General features: G+C 42.1%; 2 protein-coding genes and 1 long non-coding RNA gene across 16 annotated transcripts in view; 2 read left to right on the top strand and 1 right to left on the bottom strand.

Annotated features, from left to right (window-relative positions):
* The first annotated feature begins 377 nt into the window (after positions 1-377).
* Positions 378-10,542, top strand: LOC116381947 (CD9 antigen-like). Its single transcript, XM_031844517.1, has 8 exons — positions 378-576; positions 6,391-6,493; positions 8,022-8,119; positions 8,229-8,303; positions 8,392-8,475; positions 8,569-8,625; positions 8,760-8,843; positions 8,939-10,542. Exons 1-8 carry the CDS (start codon positions 508-510, stop codon positions 9,002-9,004), a joined length of 636 nt encoding a protein of 211 aa, XP_031700377.1. The 5' UTR covers positions 378-507; the 3' UTR covers positions 9,005-10,542.
* A 1,850-nt stretch (positions 10,543-12,392) lies between these two features.
* LOC116381936 (mitochondrial glutamate carrier 1-like) overlaps positions 12,393-23,391 on the bottom strand; it is a 14,725-nt gene continuing 3,726 nt past the window's right edge. Inside the window, exons 1-19 of one of the 14 annotated variants that reach the window (XM_031844483.1) lie at positions 21,889-23,179; positions 21,478-21,680; positions 21,118-21,355; positions 20,901-21,011; positions 20,420-20,627; positions 20,127-20,313; positions 19,951-20,037; positions 19,419-19,652; positions 18,819-18,947; positions 18,473-18,613; positions 17,254-17,361; positions 16,641-16,766; positions 16,350-16,405; positions 15,836-15,926; positions 15,628-15,746; positions 15,328-15,523; positions 14,396-14,553; positions 14,202-14,277; positions 12,393-14,097 (exon numbers count right to left, since the gene is read on the bottom strand). In XM_031844483.1, the coding sequence (XP_031700343.1) occupies positions 13,938-14,097; positions 14,202-14,277; positions 14,396-14,553; positions 15,328-15,523; positions 15,628-15,746; positions 15,836-15,926; positions 16,350-16,405; positions 16,641-16,766; positions 17,254-17,361; positions 18,473-18,492 (1,110 nt within the window). In that variant the 5' untranslated portion in view covers positions 18,493-18,613; positions 18,819-18,947; positions 19,419-19,652; ... (5 more) ...; positions 21,478-21,680; positions 21,889-23,179 and the 3' untranslated portion in view covers positions 12,393-13,937. Of the gene's footprint in view, positions 14,098-14,201; positions 14,278-14,395; positions 14,554-15,327; positions 15,524-15,627; positions 15,747-15,835; positions 15,927-16,349; positions 16,406-16,640; positions 16,767-17,253; positions 17,362-18,472; positions 18,614-18,818; positions 18,948-19,383; positions 19,653-19,950; positions 20,038-20,126; positions 20,314-20,419; positions 21,012-21,117; positions 21,356-21,477; positions 23,184-23,391 lie in introns of those variants that run through there. The other 13 variants (XM_031844486.1, XM_031844487.1, XM_031844484.1 and 10 more) reach the window with 13 other exon arrangements.
* LOC116381956 (uncharacterized) overlaps positions 23,296-23,391 on the top strand; it is a 159-nt gene continuing 63 nt past the window's right edge. Inside the window, exon 1 of the long non-coding RNA XR_004212693.1 lies at positions 23,296-23,368. This is a non-coding gene — a long non-coding RNA (uncharacterized LOC116381956). The remainder of the gene's footprint in view (positions 23,369-23,391) is intronic.

Raw genomic sequence — 23,391 nt, 5'->3', positions numbered from 1 at the left:
CCTTTGGCAAAGCATAGTTCAACCACAATGCTATAGTATGCAACATTACAAGTTGTATATTCAATATGCATAACATGAACAGAAATTGTGGTTTGTACTCACACTAATAACAACAATCAGCCCTGACAGTATCAAAAGTATGGTGATCTGTTGTTTTCTTCTTGTGTTGCTAATCTCTTTTTTTCCGGTAAGATTTTACCACTTAAATACAATTCAAATACAAATTGTTGCTAAGTCTTCATCTTGTAGTCTCGGTACCCCCTTCAGCCCCCCTCTGCTTTGTTGAAAGGGGCGGTCTGGAAAGAGTCTGAGATCCTGCGGTGTGTGTGTGTGTGTGTGTGTGTGTGTGTGTGTGTGTGTGTGTGTGAGAGAGAGAGAGAGAGAGAGAGAGAGAGAGAGAACGCTTTGCGATACACAAGTGTTGAGACCGTTATTGTCACGCTGCGCGGAGCCAACACAACCGTCAGAGCATTTTGCGGGAATAAAGGCAAACAACATCCAGCCAAAATGTCGAAGGTGGAAGGAGGAATGAAATGTGTCAAATACCTTTTGTTCGTGTTCAACTTTATCTTCTGGGTAAGTGCGTGTGAGTGCGTGTGTGGCGATGTTATGCGGGGCGTGCGTAAACGAACACGGAGCAAGTGCAGCAGTGCAGACTACTCGCAGTACTGCACAGCTGACGTTCACACCCCCACGTGTTATTTCAGTAACGATGCTTAGATTGTTTTCCGTTCTTGCTGTCATCTTCTTGTGTGCTTTATTTAGTTGCTGACCGTCCGGCGTGGGTTTACCCAGCGTGGTGCGGAGACGGTGACAGCTAGAGGTTCCTAGTTTTGTCTCACCGGGTTCAAATCAGATTTTCCACAGAGGAAAAAAACCCGCCCTCATTTTCCCGGGGAAGCGTGTTTTTCAAAAGGAAGACTGAATGAAAAGACAAAGAGAAGGGGGAGAGATTGAGAGAAAGCAATGGAAAACAAACTCAGCAGTTGGCTCCCTGCGCCACATTAACAAACAGAGCTGCAGAGCTGATTGATAAAAAGGGAAGTTACAACCAGGAGCACAAGATCAGCTCAACTGCTGATCTTTTTTAGAAAGCAGCACGTGGGCACTCAGATGGAGGCACAAGAGAGTCACTTTACTCAAGACAACTGTCTGGTGGATGTGAAAGGTGCGCGTGTGTTTGTGTGTCCTGCAGACATGCTTTGCACATGTCCCTCCTTAAACCCTTGCCATCCTTGTTAAGTCCATTCACTGCATCCTATAAATGAACATTCTAATTTAAGATTCCACAAGTAGTTACTGGATAACCTTGTGTGTTTGTGTGTGTGTGTATGCGTAAAAGTGCACTTTGGGATATGTTTTGTTCCACTGTTCTCACTCCACTGAGGGGACGCTCTTTTGTGTGTGTGTGTGTGTGTGTGTGTGTGTGTGAGAGAGAGTGTGTGAGAGAGAGAGAGATTTTCCAACAAGCATCTGTGGAGTGGATCAGGCGCTGAGTGCAGCGTGAATGGATCCATTGTGACAGCGGGGACAATAGCAGCATAACTTCAGTGTGCTGCTCCTGCCTGGCTAAGCATCAGGCCTGCCGGAGCCCTTAATGCAGCGACCCCCACCGGTCCAATCATCAAGTTATTCTATCTCCTCTTACCGGCTATCCCCACATCCAGGATGGGTGTGGCTGTTGCTGAAATCTGCTTTTTTATTTTTTCCAGTACATCTGACTGAATGTGGGCACTTGCAGAGACAGAGAGGTGAATTATGAGAGGTGACAGACAGGTGGAAAAAGAGGATGCGTGACTGCCTGACAGACCTGTTCATGAAAAACAGAGAAAGGAAGACAGCAAATGTGAGAGGAGGGAAAAGGGTCATTGGGAGATTGAGAGGGATATTAATGTGCGTGTGTGCGCGCTCACATGGCAAAAGAGGGACAGCTGACCCAGATAAAGATAGAAAGTCAGATCGGTATAAGGATAGCGGGATATTCTGTGGATGTCTGCGTGTGTGTTCCATGTCGCACAGAAACACCAATATGGGTGCTCCACTTTTTGGTGCTGACTGCATCATGCGAGTTCTGCACATTGCCTGCACTTTTTCAGCTGCCAATGAACAGTGGTCACTCTCTGTTCATAATCACTGCATCCCAATCCCCCCCCCCCCTCTGTTGATGGTGGAGTGAGAGATGATGAGAGAAGAGTGTGTGTGGAGGAGGGGCAGATATGTTTCCCTTCAAATCCCCCCCCCCCCCATGAGCCCGGAGTGGACAGAAGAGCAGAGACAGGCCGGTGGCTCTTCAACACTCACACACTTAAAACACAAAATTAAGTTGTGTTTTACCAAAATAGTTAAGAGCGTCATCCAACCATCCTCATTTAGCACAAACAAAACATGCTCATCACTCAATACGTACAAAGTGGCTATGTGTTTATGCATCTCGATGACTCCCTGTCACAGCATGATGTAGTGAGATTCCTGCAGGGCTCCAATGCCAAACCGTCAATGTAATGCAGGCCACACTATTGTATATGTTACGCTGATAGCTCCAAATACAACAGCTTACGACGGAACATCAATACCTTGCTGGCTTGTCTGGCCTGTGTTTGTGTGCTGTAGTTCACTGACTGCCCTATTTAGTCAAAAAGCCTGGGAGGTTAACAGTGAGGGGCGAGCGCTACTTACTAGTGATGTGTGTGAAATATCCCAGTGTTCTTTCTACTAATCAACAACAACCGATATGACACACTTTGGGACTGACCCCTATTGTCTGTATACCATTCAATTCTTTTGTCCAAGTAAAAAGGTAATTGTTTTTTCTCATACAGCAATTGTAGAGCCAACATCTTACCTCTCTGGTGAGAGTTCAGAGGGCTGAAATGAGCAACCTCGTCTCCAAAATGACACTCTCAACTAAACAGCATTTTTTAATTATCTTTCAAAGAAAACATTTTCTCCCGTAATACGGTCGCAGTTTGAAACAGTTTTGGGGCAAGTCCAAGTTCATGTCTTGGACTTTCCCAAATCAAACAGCTGAGATGTTTATTTTCGAGAAAATTAAGATATTTTTTTTAAACAATAAGGTAAGACGGGATTAAAAGATGGATTTATCTATTGTAAGAAAGAATTTCACTATCAAAATTGACACACAGTGTGGATGGTTATTGTGAAGAGGCGTCCAACATTTTGAAGATTTCTGGTAATTATATTATCCCAATATTCAGCCCTACAAACTGTCACGGCTGCTGGAGCAGAACAGGTCGGGAAGGAACCCAAATGCAGACGCAGAGACTTGCAGATTCAGCGATCATATTTTATCGCAACAAAAATAGCTTACAGACTAAGAGTACAAACGTCAGGCAGGAAAGGAGGCGGATAACAAGGGGCGGGTCACAGCAAGACTGACGAGGAACAGGTGAAAGTCATAAGGGTGGGGCGGACTAAAACGGTAAACAAACTAAAACAAAAACCCTAGCACCACGACACAAACACACTGGTCTGTGTTGTAGAGGTTGATGTGTGCCACCACACACCCTCGCCCTGTGGCAGAGTACAATAGGATTTACTCCACCCATAATGATCCCCCTCCTATTTACACTTTCCCTCTGCCTATCTTTTTTTAATGTGCGCTTGCAAATGTTTTCCTAAACATATGCCAGACAGATGTTTTGCTTTTGTAGACTGCTTTTTAGTTTTTTCCTGAAAATAAGGTCTAACCTAGAAAGTGGATAATGGCTCAGACTGTCTCTGACCAAGACCACAGTCCTGTGTCAGCTCAGCCCCTGTTTCATGGAAATTCCCCTCACAAAAACACTATTTAACTGCCCTGTTAAAAAAGTAGGCCTTGTTACTGTAAAATAACCTCAATAAAGCTGCAACAGTGAGATTTCTGTCCCTGTCTAGAAATATCCAGTCACATAAACTATCTTCCAATATAGCATAGAGAGAGGCTGTAAGGTAACTCTGCGATTCTAACTTCCATCTGCGTTTTAGAGACACATAGGCTATACAGGGCCTGTATAGGCCACAGGTTGGAGTTTCAACTTTGTCTCTGAATAAGATGCTTCTGTCTTCCATGTCCGCAGGCAAGGAAGAAAGATGATGGCTCGTCTAACGACTTACACTCTCTTTTCCTTTCTCTCTTCCCCTCTTTCATTCTCTCTTTCATTGTGTCCGTCTGTTTCCGTCCTATTGTGCGCCAAAACGTATAGTCACAGGGAGACAGTGGGTCTTTGTCCTTTGGGTGAGGTTTGGAGGGAGGGGGGGGCGAGATTAGGTGGGGTAGGGGAGGGGTGTACATGGAGATAAGTCAGGGGGCGGGCTGGTAGATTTGAGAGGCAGGGGGGCCGAGAGAAGGGAGGGGAGGGGTGTGTCTGGTGTCAGACGGGGTAATGATGGCAGATGAAGTGGTGGGGGGTAAAGCAGGGGGTATGTAAGCAGTGAGGGGGTTAATGGGACCTTTGGGATGACTGAGTGAGTGCCAGAGTTGAAAGCGTGCTTAATATGTCAGCTACTGCCTGCAGTGTTGGATGCCTTTTTCTAAAATGAGAACTTTCAGTGTGGTCGCCATTCAATGCATCTGGTTTTGAAAAGGCTTTTAAATGGAGCCGTCATAGTAATGAGGTTCGGCTGAGCTCTGAGCTCTTTGCAATTGTGAAACAACCATCTGCTCCTCCTACACCACTAACACGACCTAGCTTGGGGACAACAGCAACACTTAGCGCTGTGTGCATATCCACACGATTCAGTGGGCAGCAGTCCTCGCCTCACACCTCCAACCACGCCATCGCACCATCGGGTGCTCCGACAAATACCAGGGTTAAATAGATCCAGAGCCCCTCATACGCACTAATCCAGCCTGGTTCAGTAAGTCTACATATCTGCAGCCTTCACTTTAATGTGCTTTATCACTTTGGACCTGCTAATCCTGAAACCCCAAGAGCTCAGCTGTCCCACACATCACCACGCATGACGCTAAATCCTTAGTTTTGGAGGAAGCCTGCTTCCCAACACCTGTCTTATTCCGATGCTTTACAGCTAAGCTACTGGCTTTACTTCAGACCAACACTATAAAATATAACTTGAGGACCTGGAGTGGAGGAGGAGAGGAGTGTAGAACATGAGGGCTAGAAGATAAAGACTAAAAGAAGTGAAACTTGTGCAGACTTTTTAAGTGGATTTGAGTGGACGAACGTGGAGCAGTTTGTTTTTGTCTGAACTTTGGAATGGGGTTTGTTTCTCTAAATAAATAAACAGAGCCAGAGGACGCAGAAACAAATAGTCACACTACATCAATTCTGATATCTAGGACACAGAGAGACCATGTGACAAGCACTCCTTAATTCTCTCCATTTAGACAAATCATTTTATTTCTCTGCACACAGACACACACACACACACACACACACACACACTGTGTTGTTTTGAAGCTCAGCTCAGCTCGGAAGGTTTTTAGACTCCATAATCCTCAGGGGGCATAGGCTCAGTGATCATTAGAACCTCTCAGTATTGATCCATCAGTGGTGCGCCCACCACAGTCTCTGTCCTTGAGAGCATCTCAGATCTCTTGAAAACAAAGCGTTTACTTCAAGGTCTTCAACTTTTGACCACTTAAGAGAATAAAGGTTTTTTGTTGCAGTGAGTTTGCAAGACCATTGCAGGGAGTAGGGTTTTGTTCAATGTATGCTGATGGTGGTTTAGATGAAGGAAACTATGAGCAACATGTAGCCACATTTCCAAACAAACAGGAGAGCCTGTTTAAGCTCAAGGTGCCGCACTGCTCCCCGCAGCCAAGCGGGTCATTTTCTCCCTACTGAGACGCCAAAAATCACTACGTTTTTTTTTTTTTTTCAAAGTTACAAAAGTTACATTTCGCTGGGATCTAGAACACATAAATGATTCACCCATGATACTGACAAGTATTCATACCATTGGTTTGACAAAAAAACATTCCATTTTAGCCTAACAACTCTTACAGAGATTACGCTCCTGTTGCCTACGTGCAAAGGGCGGAGGGTCGGAGTGGAAACTCCACAGCACCATTTGCTTTATGTGGAAAACCCCATTGAGGGAGAGCAGAAGAACAAGCCCTCTGAAGGCCTGAAAAATCAAGCACTTACACTCCTGTGATGAATGCTGAAACCAAGAACATTGATTTTCTACTTTACTGACTGTATTGAGGACCGTCTGCAACCATGTGACATTTCAACGTTTATTACATCTATAGTTGGTATTTATTCGGGTTCAGTTACAGTTAAAGCCTGCATGAGTCTCGACAGCGCATGACTGTGGACTACTTGTCTACAGAGGTCCTGTATTTGTTGTTCAATGCGTTTTGTCTGAAATAAGTGGTCATTATGTAGCTTATTACAAGTCCTTGTCTCTCTTCTCTCTCTGCAGTTGATGGGATCGTTTGTTCTGGCAGTGGGACTGTGGCTGCGCTTCGATCCAGAAACTGTGTCTCTTCTCAATGTTGACAAGGCTCCAGACACTTTCTTCATTGGTGAGTACCATAACACACCTCAGGTCATCTCTACAGTCAATGTACACACAGTGTAGGTGTGTAAGAACATGCTGTAAGTATTGTTGTTGCTGGTGATTATATATTGTTTTGTTTTTTTAAAGTTTGTGTGTGTCTTTTTCATGTTGCTCAGAAACCACTCTAAATGGGTCACGGAAAGTAGTATCAGCCGTTAGACTTTTACGTTGACTGATATTAGGAATGGAAAATGAAAATCTCCTTTTTGCAGCATTGAAAACGTATCACATCATGACACTATTGTATCTTTTCAAATCAATCCATGAACTTTGCAAATAAGTAACATAATACCATTTTTAAATAGTATGCTAGGCACACATGAGGATGGGGGGGGGGGGGGCTTCTTGAAGTGAGGTCCTCTCAGAGTATAGTGCTGCACATGGCTTTGACATTGAGTGCGCTGTCTCCACAGACACAGCTGAGAGCGCTCAACAGTTGCTATAAGAACACGACAAACAACTTCAGACTAAGCGCCGAACGGAAAACCAAGTAGAGAAACGGCGTCTCTTTCAGTTTGTGAATGCAGCAGCATTACTTGTCACCAGCTGCGATAAGTTAAAGGCCGATCAACAGGCTAATTGATCGTTAGACACCTTAAAGATGGAGTCAAACAAAGTCCTCCGACCATATTTACTGTTCCTCTCGCTCCCACTGCCTTTCTCTTTACCCATCCATGGACCACTACCCTGTCATGTGAATGACTATAAACGACCCCGACACCGGATTTTTTTTTTTCAGTGCACAAACGGAACAGACAGCTCGCAGACCGCAGGGAGAGCAAGTTTAAGGCGGCAGCTAAACTCTCCTTCCTAACAAACAAAACAAATGACGCACCCAACTCAATTATTGTGTCACATCAAGTCTTTTTGTTGACACATCAGGATCCTATAAACGGTCTTCCTCTCCTGTTTCCATCTAAGCACGTATCACCCAGGGGGCTGACGCGTCCTCACTCACCCCATCCTCTGCAGAGCTGTCGCCTGGCAACAGACCCCACCTTTATGAGTGCTGTTTTCCCAATGAGTGGGTTGATGGGAGACCAGGGAGGTCCCACTTCGAGCTTCTCTTGAATAAGGCTGTTGGCAACAAGGCTATTTACAAGGCATCTCAAATGAGGACACAATTAAAAGGCACAATAAGTGGGTCCACTCCTAAAAAAAGGATCTAAGCACTAACCACTGAAAGAGCACATTTGTGAATGGTATTCACAAATGTGAATACCATCGTCACCAGCTAGTCTGCTCGGCAATCTAGAATATAGTGACTTACATTTCTAGCTCTATGCTTCCCTCTGCTGGTGCTTCTATAGATCTTAATTGCCAGATGAACTAGATGGGGAAAGCTGAGCATGTTTTCTCTATGTTGATGAATAGTGTATCAAATTAAAAGGTATTCTGATGGTTGTTTACCTCATGACTTTAAAAAATGTTTAACTTTATTTCCTGCATTTTTGTTCATAATTGCATCAGTGTCTTTTCCCGTGTTCCTCCAGGTGTCTATATCCTGATAGGTGCTGGCAGTCTGGTGATGTTGGTTGGTTTCTTTGGCTGTTGTGGAGCTGTTCGGGAATCTCAATGCCTGCTGGGTTCAGTGAGTACAAATGCATACGTACCACAAGAGCAAATGTTATCTTTAAGTTCACATATATTTCACCTTTCTATTTATTGTCCCTCTTTATTGTTTCTGTGGATTCCTTCAGTTCTTTGCGTGTCTGTTGATCATCTTTGGTGCGGAGTTGGCAGCAGGGGTGTTTGGATTCTTAAACAAGGACAAGGTACATTAAATATTTGATAGCTTAAGTAGTACATTTAGTTCAATGAATCCTAATGGCACCACATCATTCACTGTCCACTATCACACAGATTATCAAAGACGTTCAGACCTTCTACACAACGACCTACAATGAAAACAATAACAGCACATTGATCATCTCATACCAGAAAGTAGTAAGTATTAAAATAAAACACTTTTTTCTTAATGCATAGAAAATGCATTATGTTTGCTCATACATCATATTATGTTTATCTTTCCACTTTCAGCTGAAATGTTGTGGGACCATAGAAAGCCCCTGTACTGAATCCAGAACAGATACTAAGGTAAGATCTGACACCAGCTCCAGACTCAAGGAGGAAATAAAGTTCCGCCCCTCTAATGAGTCATGGCGTCATACAAATCATCCTGGTTCTTGACAACTTCACACTGCTTGATTCCTCTTATCTTTGGTCTGCAGGACTGTGAGACAGGCATCAAGGAGTTCTTCAACAGTAAACTCTTCATCATTGGATACGTGGGCATCGGCATCGCTGGAGTCATGGTGAGTCAGCATCTGAGAAGACTTGAAAACACACGCAAATACGCACGTATTGCGAGCGAGAACGATTTTGTTCAAACTCCGTTTCGTCCCAACAGATCATTGGGATGATCTTCAGTATGGTGCTCTGCTGTGCCATTCGCAACAGCAGGGAGGTCATCTAAGCTGGACCCTCGACCTCTACCTCTTCTGCACCCAGCCCCAAAAGACTGTACAGCCTTCAGATCAAATGTCAACCGTAGTCCATCATCCATCCAGGGACCCTGGAAATAGATCATGTTCAAAAATATCCTTTCCACTATGATGCTAAAACCAGCTCTCCAGACCTGATGTTCCACTATTTTCTCTTTTTTTTAATTATTTGTACTCACAAGCAAAGTAGCACCCTCTACCTTCCAGAACATTCTGATAAGACCAAAACAGCAGGATCAGTGTGATTTCTGATGTTGACCTGACAATCTGTCAAATTGTTTTCCTCCTCATGGCCATTTGGTCACCATTATAAATTTTAACCCACATACTGTCGCAGTAGTGTCAATTCTTTTTCACACAGCCTTGACACTGACCCCTCGACTGTGGGAAACTTTAGCCCCGAGAGAGCAAACCTGAGAGGTGAAAGCAATGGTGTGTGACATGAGATCACAGCCTTTAAAAAAAAAAGGTTGGCTGGAATCTCGTAGTGAATCCTGATTGGTGGAATCAGAGTGGGGTGTCGAGAGGGAATGGCCAGTGAATGTTTCGGGAATGCATCCATCATGCAGCCCCTGTGCCCTCACTCACACACACACAGTATACACTCTCTGTGTGAACTTAACAATCAACATAGATTTTTCTCTACAAGAAAAATTGGCAGTTATTCAATGTGTTGTCGAGGATTAGCTTAGTTTAGCTGTAGTTCATATTTACTTTACAGACATGAGTGGTATTGATCTTCTCATCTCACTCTTGGCAAGAATGTGAATATACATTTTTCCCAACTCTTCCTTACCTTTTAGTACATTTACAACAAACCGTGCATTCTATATTTTTCAAACAATGCAGGTATGTGGTGGATTTCACAACCAAGGGTCAAAAGCTGCCTGGAGCGGAAATGTGAATCCAAAAATAGAAAGCGCACACCAGCTGAACTGAAAACCAAATTTTATTTTTTGTCCCGAAGGAAAAGCTCCTCTTATATAAGTGCTCTCTTACAGAAGAGAGTATCCTTGAGTCTATGTTGACTGTACGTCAAGATCATGTGGACGCATGTGGATGTTTACAGGCTAAATATAGGCTAGCCAGTCAACTGAGAATAGGCAGTGGGGCTGGGAAATTGGGTTATTCAAACCAGTAGGATCTCTTCCCACCTCCCATCTTTTTTCCCCTCTGTGCCTTAAAAGTACACCACTCACGACAAAACAAAAGCTGAGAAATGACCCCTGTATTCCTCTCATCTCTTCAACCTCAGCAGACAAAAAGGTTTGGACAGAAATGCCCGACTTCCAATAACTTTTATTTACCCAGGTTCACTCAGGCCACTGTTAATTCTGCAGGGTTTATTACAGGACTGTGGTATGTAAATATATGTGACTTTTCTTGTAGTTGTACGTTATTTGTGGATGATTTGATAGTCACTATTTAACAAGCTGTGTGTAGATATGAGCTTGTAGTAGTTGTATGATGTTCATGTAGTCATGACAGTGTTTGCGATAGTCAAAGCAAATCCACACAACTAACAGCTTCTTAATGTGCCTTTCTTTAATAACGAGCTATTTGAACAACGGGCTGTCAGAACATAGCAAAAGTGTACATATGTTTGTAGAGTTGGACTGCAAGGACTTGTCACGCACATTCGACTTGCCATTATTGTTTTGGCGTGTGACACTTCTTCTCTGCCAAGAGATGGTGAAAGCAACAACTTCTCTGCCAACTATTTCAAAAGCCTCTTGGTCATTTTAGAACATTTCAGTGTAATGTGACACAAAAAAAGGCTTTTTTTTCCCACTCCAGAAGGCTGTGTTTACTCTGCGTGACAACAGAGTCACTCGACTGTTACTTCACAGGCTCTGTGAGGTTCAAATAGGATGAACTAGGAACAGTTAAGTGTGCCTCAATCCATAAAGCTATTGCTGTTTCTCAGTTGTATTTGTTTGAACAAATCTGGAGATGTAATGTACTGTGCACATATAAAGACACCGTGTACACAGTCGAGCCTTTCGTAGTTGATTGTGTGTTAATTTATTTTGATACCATTCCAGGCTTCTCAGGAAGATAGTTGTTTGAAGTTTAATAAAGCTTTTAAAGTTTACATTGTTTCCTGTGTCTTATTTCATCACAGGGGTCTACAATGTATGATAGTTTATATGCATTTCCTGCTATATTGAAATAAGTAGTAATCTTTGAAACAAGAACAGATCAGTTATTAGTAAAGTAATGCAGTTGTGTGCATGACTTTGGTAATAAAAAGACATAACAGCTCTTTGCATCAGTTGTTCCAGATTTAAGGGATTTGTGTGTTTTTCTCAGCAAAGAAAAAGATAACTCAGGAAACCTGCTTTTGGGACAAGATTGGAAGGTGGGGTTTGAGTATTTTGCATTTGTGTTTCTGACATGTTGAATAACTTGTTAGATCTCGTTACTGAAGACATTTCTAAGTCGTGATATCAAACCCCATTACACACACAGACTTAGTCACATACTCCACTGGTTAAATCTGCACTCAATACTTTCCAATACTGAAACATAACCTCCCCACCTCACCAAAAGTAATTTAAAACAGGCCGATACATTCATCAGATCTCATCTGAAAATGGTGCAGTGTTTTATTCACACTCAACATTAACGAAGAAAGGCCTAGTTTTTTCTTTCAATTATTGGTTACGGAAAATAAAGATGAATCTACATTAACACATTAAGTAGTAGATTTCCTAATGTAGTAGGCTTACTTTATAGGTTTTTGAAGGAATCACATAATCCCCAGATAAGCCAGTACTAATTCACTGTAGCAGATAGATATACATTAGGAGGAATAGTGTGCTATAGATCCAAGAATGAGTTATATTTAAACATGGCTTTAAAGCGGCTTGTAGTCAAAATGACCCATGTAGAAATTGAAAATGATGGTTGCAGAAACACATTCAAACAGATGGACTTATTCCATCAGAACGTGATTTTTCTTTCCTTCCCAGCAGATAGGATTTTAAATCCCCTCTGATTAAATACGTTTCCAGGTTTGGTCGCATGTGTTTCATGTCAGAGTTTCACCTTTCTGCGCTTGAGCTGAAAGGACAGCTGAATATTTAGTTACGCCTGTGATGCGGCAGAGGCTCCAGGACTCCCCGGGCTAGAGTTACCCCAACACTGCAGCATGAGCATTTTTACAGCCTCAGACGTATCCATGCCAGTGATGCATGTGTAAATAAGCAGGGTAACACCCCTTAAGATTGCATCGGAAAAAGTACGACACTGTCTACAGTCAACCTGCCACTATTCCCTACAGCCCTACCTGAGAATACATGACTGAATATGCAACTCTTCAGGCTGCACACACTCCATAAATACCACAAGTAAACACTGGATTCATAAGTATTTATTCAGCATTTAGAAATCTATTTACACATGTAATTCAATTAAGTTCATTACAATGAAGTTAAAAATAATGAATTGTCCTCTAAACTGGTTAAAACACTTTTGAACATATTGAAATGTTAAAAACTGCTCTCAGTTTGAGTTTAACTTGGCAACGTTTGAGACAAACAAAAAATACAAGATACATATTTACATAAAACGGTTTGACCAATGAAATTCTCCATAAGGGGGCGAGTACAGCCCAAAATTGCACTCCGTTCTGCTTCTTAATACACGATACACTTGTGTGGGCTCCTGTATCTCTAACAGACAAGAACACCTGACCAGTCACGAACAACCACCGTCAACTAAGAGAAAGTGGCTGTTTATAGGTCACCATACACCTTTTCCAGAAGATTTGGTCCCAAAAGCATATCAAGTCACATAAATAAAGACTTGTCCATCATTAGACCACTTTACCACCATCTAGTCTGCCTCAGATGTAGATTGTGGGTATAAGCCACCCATTGGCCGCCTATTTCAGCCAGCATTCTCTTCTCCATCTACTATCTATCCATCGCTGCATCCTGTGCTAAGTGCTGCCCAAGACAATTGTGAGGTGTTTAAAGAAATACAAGACAGGGCATTTTCCCCTATAGCAGAATGTTAATGTGTGGAGCCAGACCACAGCGAAAGGTCCGGCGAGACTAACCATCAAACGCCATTTCTTTCTCTGCAAAAAGCAGGTCTCCAAAGTTTAAAAAAAGAGTTTGATGGACCCACAGAGAGATTGCCCACAGTGTCCATTCAAAAACCCAAACACCTCCACAACATTGTCCTGAGAAATAAACACCAGAAAGCACCTACGAACAGTTTCAGTTTAGTGACCAACTGTAAAGCATAACACAGGGAATTTACTCCTTGCAACAGAAAGTAATTCAACACAGGATTCCTGTATCATACAGGTGAACAGGAAGTCCAAATGTTCATTCAGTCTAAAGCTATGACCTTTTAAATAATCAGTTTTCCAGACCAGGTTGTTCGGAGGAAAACACCTGAAAATTATTTTGTCAGAAAAGTTATTTATCAAATGATATCTGCTTTACACTACATACATAGACAGGGGTCAACATCCATGTTGTTTCACATGTAACCCTTTAAAACAGGATTGAAGCTATTCAAGTAATGTTTAAACATTCGGCCTTTGTTATTACACAGTAGACGCTCCCTTGCACTGTAAGGTCTCTTTTGCAACATCATGTAACCGTCGTTAGACCTACATGGGGCAGTTGGAGGGATGTACAGGTTAGGGTTACAGTGAAGGGCAATTGATATTGGGCATAATGAGGGATAGGGGCTGAATCTAGGAAAACATGGGAAGGGTTTGGTGTGACAGGTCTTGAGTCTGATATGAGTGCAGTGGTGATCAATGTAAGTCTATCTAGTCCCTTAGTGAGGAAAGCAATTCTGCTCTCACAATATGCTCCACTGAGGCCCAGATAGAAATACAACTTTCAATCTCTTGAATAGACAGACTAGGAAACAGCTTGTTTATGTAGAGTAGATGTTGGAGGGCGTGTACCCAAGCAGGAACTCTCCAACTCCTACAAAGTACACAACCTGTACAATGCCAAAGAGTGGGGCAATAACTAGGGCCCGGCAACTGGCCCCCTTGAGGAACGCTCCAGGACCCTCCTTTCTCAGGATCTTTCTGCAATTGAGGAGAGTGTGCAGGGTTAGCATGTAACCTGTGCCTTTCATGCAAACCCTGTGGAAGGAAAGGCATTCTGTTTGATGACTGTATGAAATATTTACCTGATGCAGTCCACCACTCCATTGTAGGTTTCCTCGTTAGCTCCTTTTTTGAGTGATTGTAGCCTTGTCTTGACCACTGCACCAGACATACCAAGCATATTAGTTGAGAATTTATAAAAATATTTGAAACAACTTTAAACTTTCAGTTAATAATGCTTATGTTGGTTGATATCTTCATAGATTGAGTCACTGACCGTCACAAGGGCTGACAGTCACAGCAGCGATGGATCCAGCCAGGCAGCCAGACATGAAGGACCAATAAAAGGGCACGGATGGGTCTTCAGATGAGCGCTGGCCGAGCTGGTGCAGATGTGCGAAAAGAGGGAAATACACAACGGAGAACGGGATGTCCCTAAAAAGGCAACAAAAAAATTGCATGTTAGCCACAATAACTGGAAAAGCAGTTGAAGCTTTGGTTGGTAACTTAACGTAATAAAAATAAATTTGTCACATTTACTCAAACTGTCACTATATCCTGACAGTAGTCCATGAAAGAGAAAACCTGTTCCTTTGCCACCATTTAGTGCTCCCAATGGCATTTGCAAGAATCAAGCGCCTGAAGAAAAACAACCAATCAGACCTGAGGAGTCTCTAACGCAACCGTCATTCGTTGCTCATGAACCAATCAAACTGTCAAACTAGCCAGCGCTGATCAAGAAGAATCAAGATTCTGTTACTGCATTGCCTATTTCTCTTCTCAAATGTTTTCAGGAACATATTTTAGTCTACGGTTTAGCTGCAAAATGAGAACAGTTCTGTGGGCGGTGCTTGGTTTTGGCTCGACTGCGTTTAAACATGGCGGCCGGGTCGCAAACTCATTTTACAGCTCAACAATACAAGTTAACATGTTTCTGAAAACATTTCAGGTAAGAAACACGCAATACAACAACAGAATCTTGATTCATATTTGATCTGCACTGCTTCGTTTGACAGTTTGATTGGAGTTTATGAGCAGTGAATGACCGCTCCTTCAGGCAGAGGAACCTGATATTTTTTCACAGATTATCCGTCTCATGTACTACCGTCAGGATATATTGACAGTTTGAGCAAATATGACAAAACGTTATTTTTATTATAGTTATCAACTGTGGCTTTAAGCAAGAGCAAGCATGAAATCCCATCTTACCTCATCAACGTGGCTCCGAGTCCCCTGTACAGTCCTGACACTCCTTTGGTCCTCAGCAGCTCTCTGGTGATCTGTGTGGCGGACACTCGCGTGACTTGAGGCGCAGGGCTGGTGTTGTAGGAACGGCTAAGAACAGCCCTGGTCCCCCCCATCTTTAGAGTGGTCACTACACTAGGCACCACCCTCTGCTGGGCCGCTGGCAGAGAGAGGAAACATATTGTAACTGTTTTAGGGTAACTGTTGAGGATGTAAAGAGCACATCAAAGCATTATTTGCTGCTGCTGACTTCCTTGTAATTACCTAGCCTGCCAGCATCCTGCAACTGGATCTTGAGCATCTCCATGGGTGTGGTGATTATGACCTGGCACATTCCTGCACAGCATCCTGCCAGCATCTCCTTAAACACCGTCAACCTGCCACTGAAGACACACGGACCGGGTTTAAAAAAAAAAAAAAAGGGAATGACATTGCCCTACAGGAGTCTGTCTTAATCCGTGGTATTACTCACCCATCTTTGCTCAACTGGTGGCGGAAGAAGTCATTAGCAGCCAGTTTGATGGCCTTCTCGGGGGTTACCAGGGTGAGATTTACTGCTGCGCCTGCAACAACAAGCATTGACAAACTTAATACTAATGAACCGTTGATGCAGCAAGATGTCTGTTAAAGAAATTAATTCCACATCACAGAGGTTGTCAATCAGATAAAGCAACAATGATTTATGTGAGGCATAAAATGTCCAGTTGTGGTTATGTGATCAGTGTCTTACAAGATGAACCACTGATTAATCTATTTTCATGGAATTTGATCCAAGCACTTAGCCATGACACAGCATGGAGGATGAAAAAAACAAATTAAAGAAACTTGGCATAAGAAAAACATCCTTCTTTGGGAGTCAGATGAAATTGGTAAGTTCGGTTCAGGCCAATCAAAGTGTATCACAGGTCTTGATATTCTATTCAAGGAGACTATTCAGGCACATCTTAAAAATGTCAGTATTTTACAAACAGTGCGAATAGTGTTACCTCTGTACATGCCAAAGTAGCCCTCCGATTTAACTGTCTTTATTAGGCAATCCATCCTGAAGGAGAAAAAACACAGACATTGATAATTATGCAAATTATTTAAAGGATACCCTCACGTTTATGCATATTAGAATTAAGTGAGTATTAATAAAATAGAGTCAGGGCTTGGAAAATGAAAACTTGGGAAGAGTCTTCATACAAATGATGTGTGGTAATTATTAAAAAGGTAAATACTACATAGTGAGAAGGAGGCCATCTGTGATCTTTTCTTTTGGCTTGTGTGGCTCTTACATGTTCTTGTAGAGTTGATGCCCGCTGCGCTGGTTCTGTAGGCGGGTCTTGGCCAGGTCGATTGGGAACACACAGGTGACTCCTACCATGCCTGCAATCCCTCCATTTATCAGTTTAGCTGGGAGGCTGTTTAACGACAAGTCAGCACAGACATGCGCGCACAACAATCATTCCCTTCCTCACAACATTCCTAGAAATTGAGTAAAGGTGTACAAGTACAAGGATTTGGTCATCTAAAGCACAAAATTAAGGACACCATCTCCATTGGAAAGTAATTCATGTGTGTATTCTATTTCTCAGGCATTAGCTTTGCAACAGAACTGGGTACAGAGTGACTGCCTCTGGAAATCGGCTCATCCAAAAATAACTTGCCGACAGAGTAAATCACACAACATACACATACGTGCAGCAGGCATTATACACCCGAATGCTTCTATGATTTGCCATGTTAGTTCTAGAGAAACAGAGGGCAAACTACAACCGTTTTATATTACATTAATGCAGTTAAATAATCAAAGCATGCTTTATTCCTATTTTGCTCTTTGAGCAGCCTCCACTGTATCATTCTGGAGGGGTTTGGTGTATTGTCCTAATGGACAGAGCAGGTTCATACCTAATCTGCTGTTGCTGGGCCATGGTTCTTGGTTGTTGAGAGTGCAAAAGATGGTCCGCACAAAAGGAGGCAGCAGAGGGAAAGCAGGCTGAGAGTCCCTGGGAGACACTAAGCAAGGCAAGAGGAGACAGAAAGTCAGTCTTATATATAGAGAGAGAGCGAGAGAGAGAGAGAGGCAAGTCCAGCCCCGAAGATCCAGGGATAAATTTGACATTACTCTCCACCCACTGCACCGCCAGCCAGGAACTGGAGCCAGGCTCAGTCATCACGCTACCGAAATCAAACCACAAGTCAACTAGCTCCCAGGGATTCATCTCCCTATCTTGTGAGGGAAGTTGCCAACAAGTCCTCCATCAATGAAAATAATGTATTAATATCTATCACCTTATTAAACTTGAAGCAGTCAAATGACTTGGGTTAAGGGAGTCAGACAAGTTAGATGATACGACATCTTGTTATTTTCAATTATTTTTAGAGACACATTCATTGTCATTGACAGTAACATGATTATCAAAAACACATGTACTCTAGAAATAATAAAGATCTTCAAGAAGAAACTTGAATGCTTGAAAACTGAAGTGAGAATCTTGCAACTTTTCTTTCAAACTTTTACCCTTTTGCTTATGACCTGTAATTTGGGGCCCTATGGTACTATGGCAAAACAGTAAAATAAATAAATTGAATAAAGGCCGTATGTTTGGAAAATATGTTAAGTGCTAGTACCAATTTATGCAATCACATGTTAATTGAAAAGTGGTGGATGTCATATGATGTAATATGATTATTATTTTCAGCTGGTAAAGCCTTTTGGTATTGTAGCAGACACTTTTAATCAGGACTTCTGATAAGATGTACCGCTAATTCTGATAAGGTACCGTGTCTGCTTTGACTATGTTCATGGTTAATTTGCATTAGTTGTATACATCATGTACATCACGTCAGTTCATTTCTATGAAACTCAACTTGCAAGGACTTCAGGACAACCATGTTTGAGCAGTACTTGTTCATGCAGTGATGTGATGTAGGTTTAACTTTAAAAAAAAAAAAAAAGATCAAATGCTGACTGTGATCATTTCAATGCAACACTTTTCAGATCTCACCAGGTTAATGTTTATTGTAATGAAGTGAAACCAATGGCTGCCAGAGGGTAGAAAACGCATGTCATTTCTGAGAAAGTAATTTGTGTGCGTTTTTGACTTGGCATCATGGGCTCACTTACCTGTGGTGTGCACTGTACATCAGATGCTCTTGTAAAGAGGAGGGGAATTGTGTCTTTACTCTCAGTTAGCAAAGGCCAGATCGGTGTCTCTTTTAACCCCCTTCGTAACTGTTTCACTCGTCTTGAGGTTCTTCCAAGGACCTGCAAAACATTTGCATCACAACAGAAAAGAAAAGCAGACTTACTAATCTTTAACTAGTAGTCTAATTAGCATTACTTAATAAACTCATCAACATCCATCTGTGTATGTCACAATAAAGACAAAATGTTGTCCTACATCAGAACTTCAACTCTAATTAGTCGGTCTGGTTTGTATGATCTGTTAAGTACAGATCAGAATACTCACAGCATGGAGGAGCAGTTTGTCCAGCAGCCATCTTCTGTTGTCAGATGTGACTGCAGGCAAATCCCAGAACAGTGCCAACTCATTAATTAGGTTATTTTCTTCAGATGACAAATCTGCTGTACCCTCCAGCTAATAATGACAATTAGAATTAGAATAGATTAGAATTCCTGATTTCTCAAGACTTGCATAATATTCAGATTTGATACAACAAATAGGGAAAGGACAACTTGTCAATAACTATCAATCACGTGGTTGACAACACCCACTGGTCTCAAACCACATCCCAAATAATGTAATTTTGTATCCCTTTCAAACAGCATGTTGGGAACCTGTTAAAACTGCGTTTGCTCTAAAAACACATTTTACATGATGACATCCGTCACCATAATTACATATTTTAAAGAAATGTACTTACGTTTATGGTTTTAATATTGCTTCAGCACCCACTGCTGGTTTAAATTAGTAAATGATGTGATTGTGGTATTATAAATATCTGAGAAATTTTTTTGACATCAGGTATTACTTTTATTGTCCTTGCCCCGAATTTGTATCATTAAAATCTTACAGGAAAAATGTATTTTATCACTTTGATTGTCTCACGGATGTCAAGGTCAGCACAGTCCTTAATATCTATTATGGCTTCTTCTGGGGATCCAACAAAGAGCACATGCAGGATAGCTGGGCCGAGTCCTCCAAGGCATGGCCCACTATGGAGGAATGAATGACCAATCATTCGGCCAGCAACAACAAAGAAGTCACTCTCCAAAAGGTAATGCCAAGTGGAGGGAATCAGATGATCTTGTTCCCCCTCAAAAAGTAGATTTCCTCCTGGTACTTCAATTAAAAGAGAAAAGTGAAAGAACATTGATAGTGCAGAATGTAAAGGACATAGATATCCAAACTTTCATACAGAATTAGTAAGGAAATATCAATCAGCCACTGAATACTTTGGGTGATCCTGTAGAAACCTACAGAGCCACAGCAGCTGCGTCACATTTGTTTGTTTTTTAAGGTTTTAGGTATTCTCTGGGTAAGTAGAGACAGATCCGTTTTCAGCCTGGAACTGGTGCAAACCAAACACAGAGCCCGATAGCTGACAACCAGCCATCAGCCAAAGTGAATATTCACTTACCAAAATTCATCTCGAAACCATACTGAAGTTTGGACATGATGCTTGCAAAGAAACAGCGAGTCACGCCATCACCAATTGCTGGATCTCCTGAAAAAGCAAAATACACAGTACAGACATCAGTTAAATGAATATATGATCGTTTTTTATCTTTAGTTTTGCGTGTGTAACCAATTTACCCTCGAGTGTGCATGTCAAGGGGCAAGCCTACTCAACATTAGCCCTCTTATAAAAAGAAAGGACTGTCCTCTGCACTGTCTCCAAGATCCATGGTAAGATAGAATGATTTTCCAGTTGCATGCCGGCTTAAAATGTCTTCTTTGAATCTCTTTGCTGCCTCACTGGGATTTGAAAGAATTTTCCAATCTAAAAAGAGTTTTTAAATGATTCCAATTAATACTGGATGAATTGATATTTAGAGAGCAAGAATTTATTGCAATAAATAATGTAATGTTTAAATGATGTAACACACCTGGGAAGCCTCTCTCCTCAGTGGGATCTAGGTCAACTATCTCAGGAGCAGCCACATGTCCCTGAGAGGTGGCACGCAGTAGTTTGTGTTGCTGGCCCTTGTTGTCTCACTTGTAGCCTTGTCAACATGCTCACAAATCTACCTTCACTTCGGGAGGCACTTGTCTGTTGTCACCACAGTTTCTACCTCACCACTGTTCTGTGATGGTCTTGGGTAAAGAGAAGCACGTTTTGTTATTGGGGCCAGTATATTTTATAGTACATTACATTCACAAAAACACCAACTAGAAAAGAATGGTCATATAAATAGAATAGAATAAATCCATTCAAATTAAACTTTCCCTCAAGACCTATATTCAGGATCATCCACATTCAAAATGCTTTATATCTTTTGGCAGACTCCAGAGCCTAATGCTTAATGTCTGATGTACGACTACTTGAGTGCTTGACAAATGTGATGTTTTAGTTCTGTAGAGCAATACCTCACGCATTCATCACTGGGAGCCTTGATTCTTGTAAAAGGGAACTCCTCTCCACACGTCACATTTCTGAGGTGGTCCAACTAGCTCATTACTGCATTCTGGTTGACATGCCTGTAAACAAGATCATTTTAAAATGTAACACAAGCTATACTTATGTAAATATTCATACTCTTGCCATTTTCATATGGGAACACCAATTTAAAAGTGAGGATCTTACAGCGTTCCAGATTCAGCTTTCTTTGGAGTGGTCGGATGAAAATTGTAGCATGACCAATCTGTGTTTGTGGATCTTTTAAATGTCTCACATGGTAACCCTCATTGGGACATGGTATGATGATCAGTTGGCGACCATGTTGTTCCAGAGATTTTGAGCAACTCAAATCCTCCCCCTTGTCTGAGTTTTGGATATGCCTCTAAAATAAATTCTCTAAAGTCATCTGGATCTGTATGACTACCTGAAAATAGAGGATAATAATCCAAACAACCGATCTAACTTGAAATATAATAACGTTTGATGTTTTTGAAAGGTAACTTAATTCAAGAAAGATGCGTCTGTCCATCATGATGCCTGACTTACCTTGGAATGTAAGACGTTTTCCCCTAGTCCTGCAGCAGCAAGTCTACCTCTGGCGTGTCGGTTGGGGACTAAGGCCGCATTTTTATCCTCAATACAACAGAAAGAGTGAGTGTACGAATGAAGTTGTGCGGGCGCAGCAACAGTTCGCCTCCTTGTCGTCCTTCTCCCTCCAAAGTATGGACCAAACAGTCTTGCAACCTCGGCTAGAATCAAGTGAAGAGGATAAGCTATAATCAGTACAAGAACATAAGAACGTTGCAGACGAAACATGTTGGCTAACGATATCATCGCACACTTTACAGGAATGTGATCTGACGCACAGCATGAATAAATGAATCACTCATCACCGCGATAGTGATTTAGTCTACACAAGGGATTTAGCATGGAAAAGTGTTCCCTGCAGAAACCAACCGTCCACTGGGTGTTACGTTATGTTGCGGCCGCAGAAACCAACCGTCCACTGGGTGCCTGGGTGTTACGTTATGTTTCGGCCGCGGAGGTGAACTTAGCTCGTTTGCGGTCCTCGGTGCTGCACAAAAAAATAAAGCAGTGAACGCCACATGGCTGCCTAGTTCAGTTTAATAGAGTATATTGGCACTTTGACCAACAGTATTTAGCTAAACAACTGCTGTTATGCTGCTTATACGTTTAAACAGAAGAAACTCACAGTTCTCAAGCTGGTCAGCCACAACCCGCAGGTCTGCCAGCGGCCGCCCGGTCGAAGCCTTGAGTGCTGCTAGCTAGTTTTTGACGTCGTCCACAGGGATGATTTGCTAGGAATCGGTTGCTTCTGTCTTGCTCCCCTACTCGATCAATCCTGCTTAAGAATGAGGTTCGGACCGCCTACATCACTAACATACGGACACAGAAATAAATAAATGAAGGAATACAGAAATGTATTTATTTACTTACGTCCCGTTTAGGTATTGTAACCGAGCGTCTTGGGTTCGTGTATAAGGGCACTTATCATACAGTAATAACTGGAGTCGGGAGACCAGATATCTTGTGTCAGCCCACGGCTACTCTCTTTATTATTGTTTTCTCCTTTGGCCAGAGGCGGGAGTTGCGCCTTCGCTACGGCAACCCTCAAGGGACATATCATCGTCAACACCAGAACGACAAACATGAGACAGTCTGTTACAGTATCAACTTTCATTTATTCATCTCAGCATTTATTTACTATTATATTTATTTATTTCAGCATTTAAATATGTCTGTATTCATGGGACAGCCTCGTCGCAGCCGCGGTGACGCATTCGGTCTCCAAACGGCCACAGCTGGCGCATAGAATGACGTCACACGTGATTCGTCAAGATCAAAGGCAAAACGTTAGTTCAGAAACAGACTATAGAACGGCATGACGTCATAAAGAGATGAAAGACAACAATTTGTCCAGATCAAAGGAAAATAAACTATATAGCCTACCGACCCCAGACTACTTCTCCAATCTAGTTATTGAGGACGTTGAAGAGACACCAGTACTAGCCTACAGTGGGACGAAGAAAGGTAAATCAGAGGCAAAAAAACTCTATACCCCAGACTTTAATTCTCCAAACTAGTTATTGAGGACGTTCAAGAGACACCAGTGGAAGGAAGAAAGATAAATATGTATAACCTAAACATGACAAACTTTTGGAAGAGTCTAAGGAAGTCAAAGCATCGCAATGATGTCAAGTCGGCCCGAGTTAATGACCTTGAACAGCAGCCAAAGGTGGCTGAGCATGATAATGTCAAGTCGGTCCAACTTTCAAGAGACACCATTACAGTGGAAGAAAGAAAGATAAATATGGATGAGCTAAAAATGAAAGACCATGGGAAGCGTCCAAAGAAGTCAAAGCATTGCAATGATGTCAAGTCGGTCCAACTTAATGACCTTGAACAGCAGCCAAAGGTGGCTGAGCATGACAAAGATGT

The sequence above is a fragment of the Anarrhichthys ocellatus genome, unplaced genomic scaffold (genome assembly GCF_004355925.1).
Source record: "Anarrhichthys ocellatus isolate YVR2014 unplaced genomic scaffold, GSC_Weel_1.0 scaffold5, whole genome shotgun sequence".
Taxonomy (NCBI): domain Eukaryota; kingdom Metazoa; phylum Chordata; class Actinopteri; order Perciformes; family Anarhichadidae; genus Anarrhichthys; species Anarrhichthys ocellatus.
Note: the sequence above shows the minus strand (reverse complement) of the source record. Positions and strands in the feature narration are given on the sequence as shown.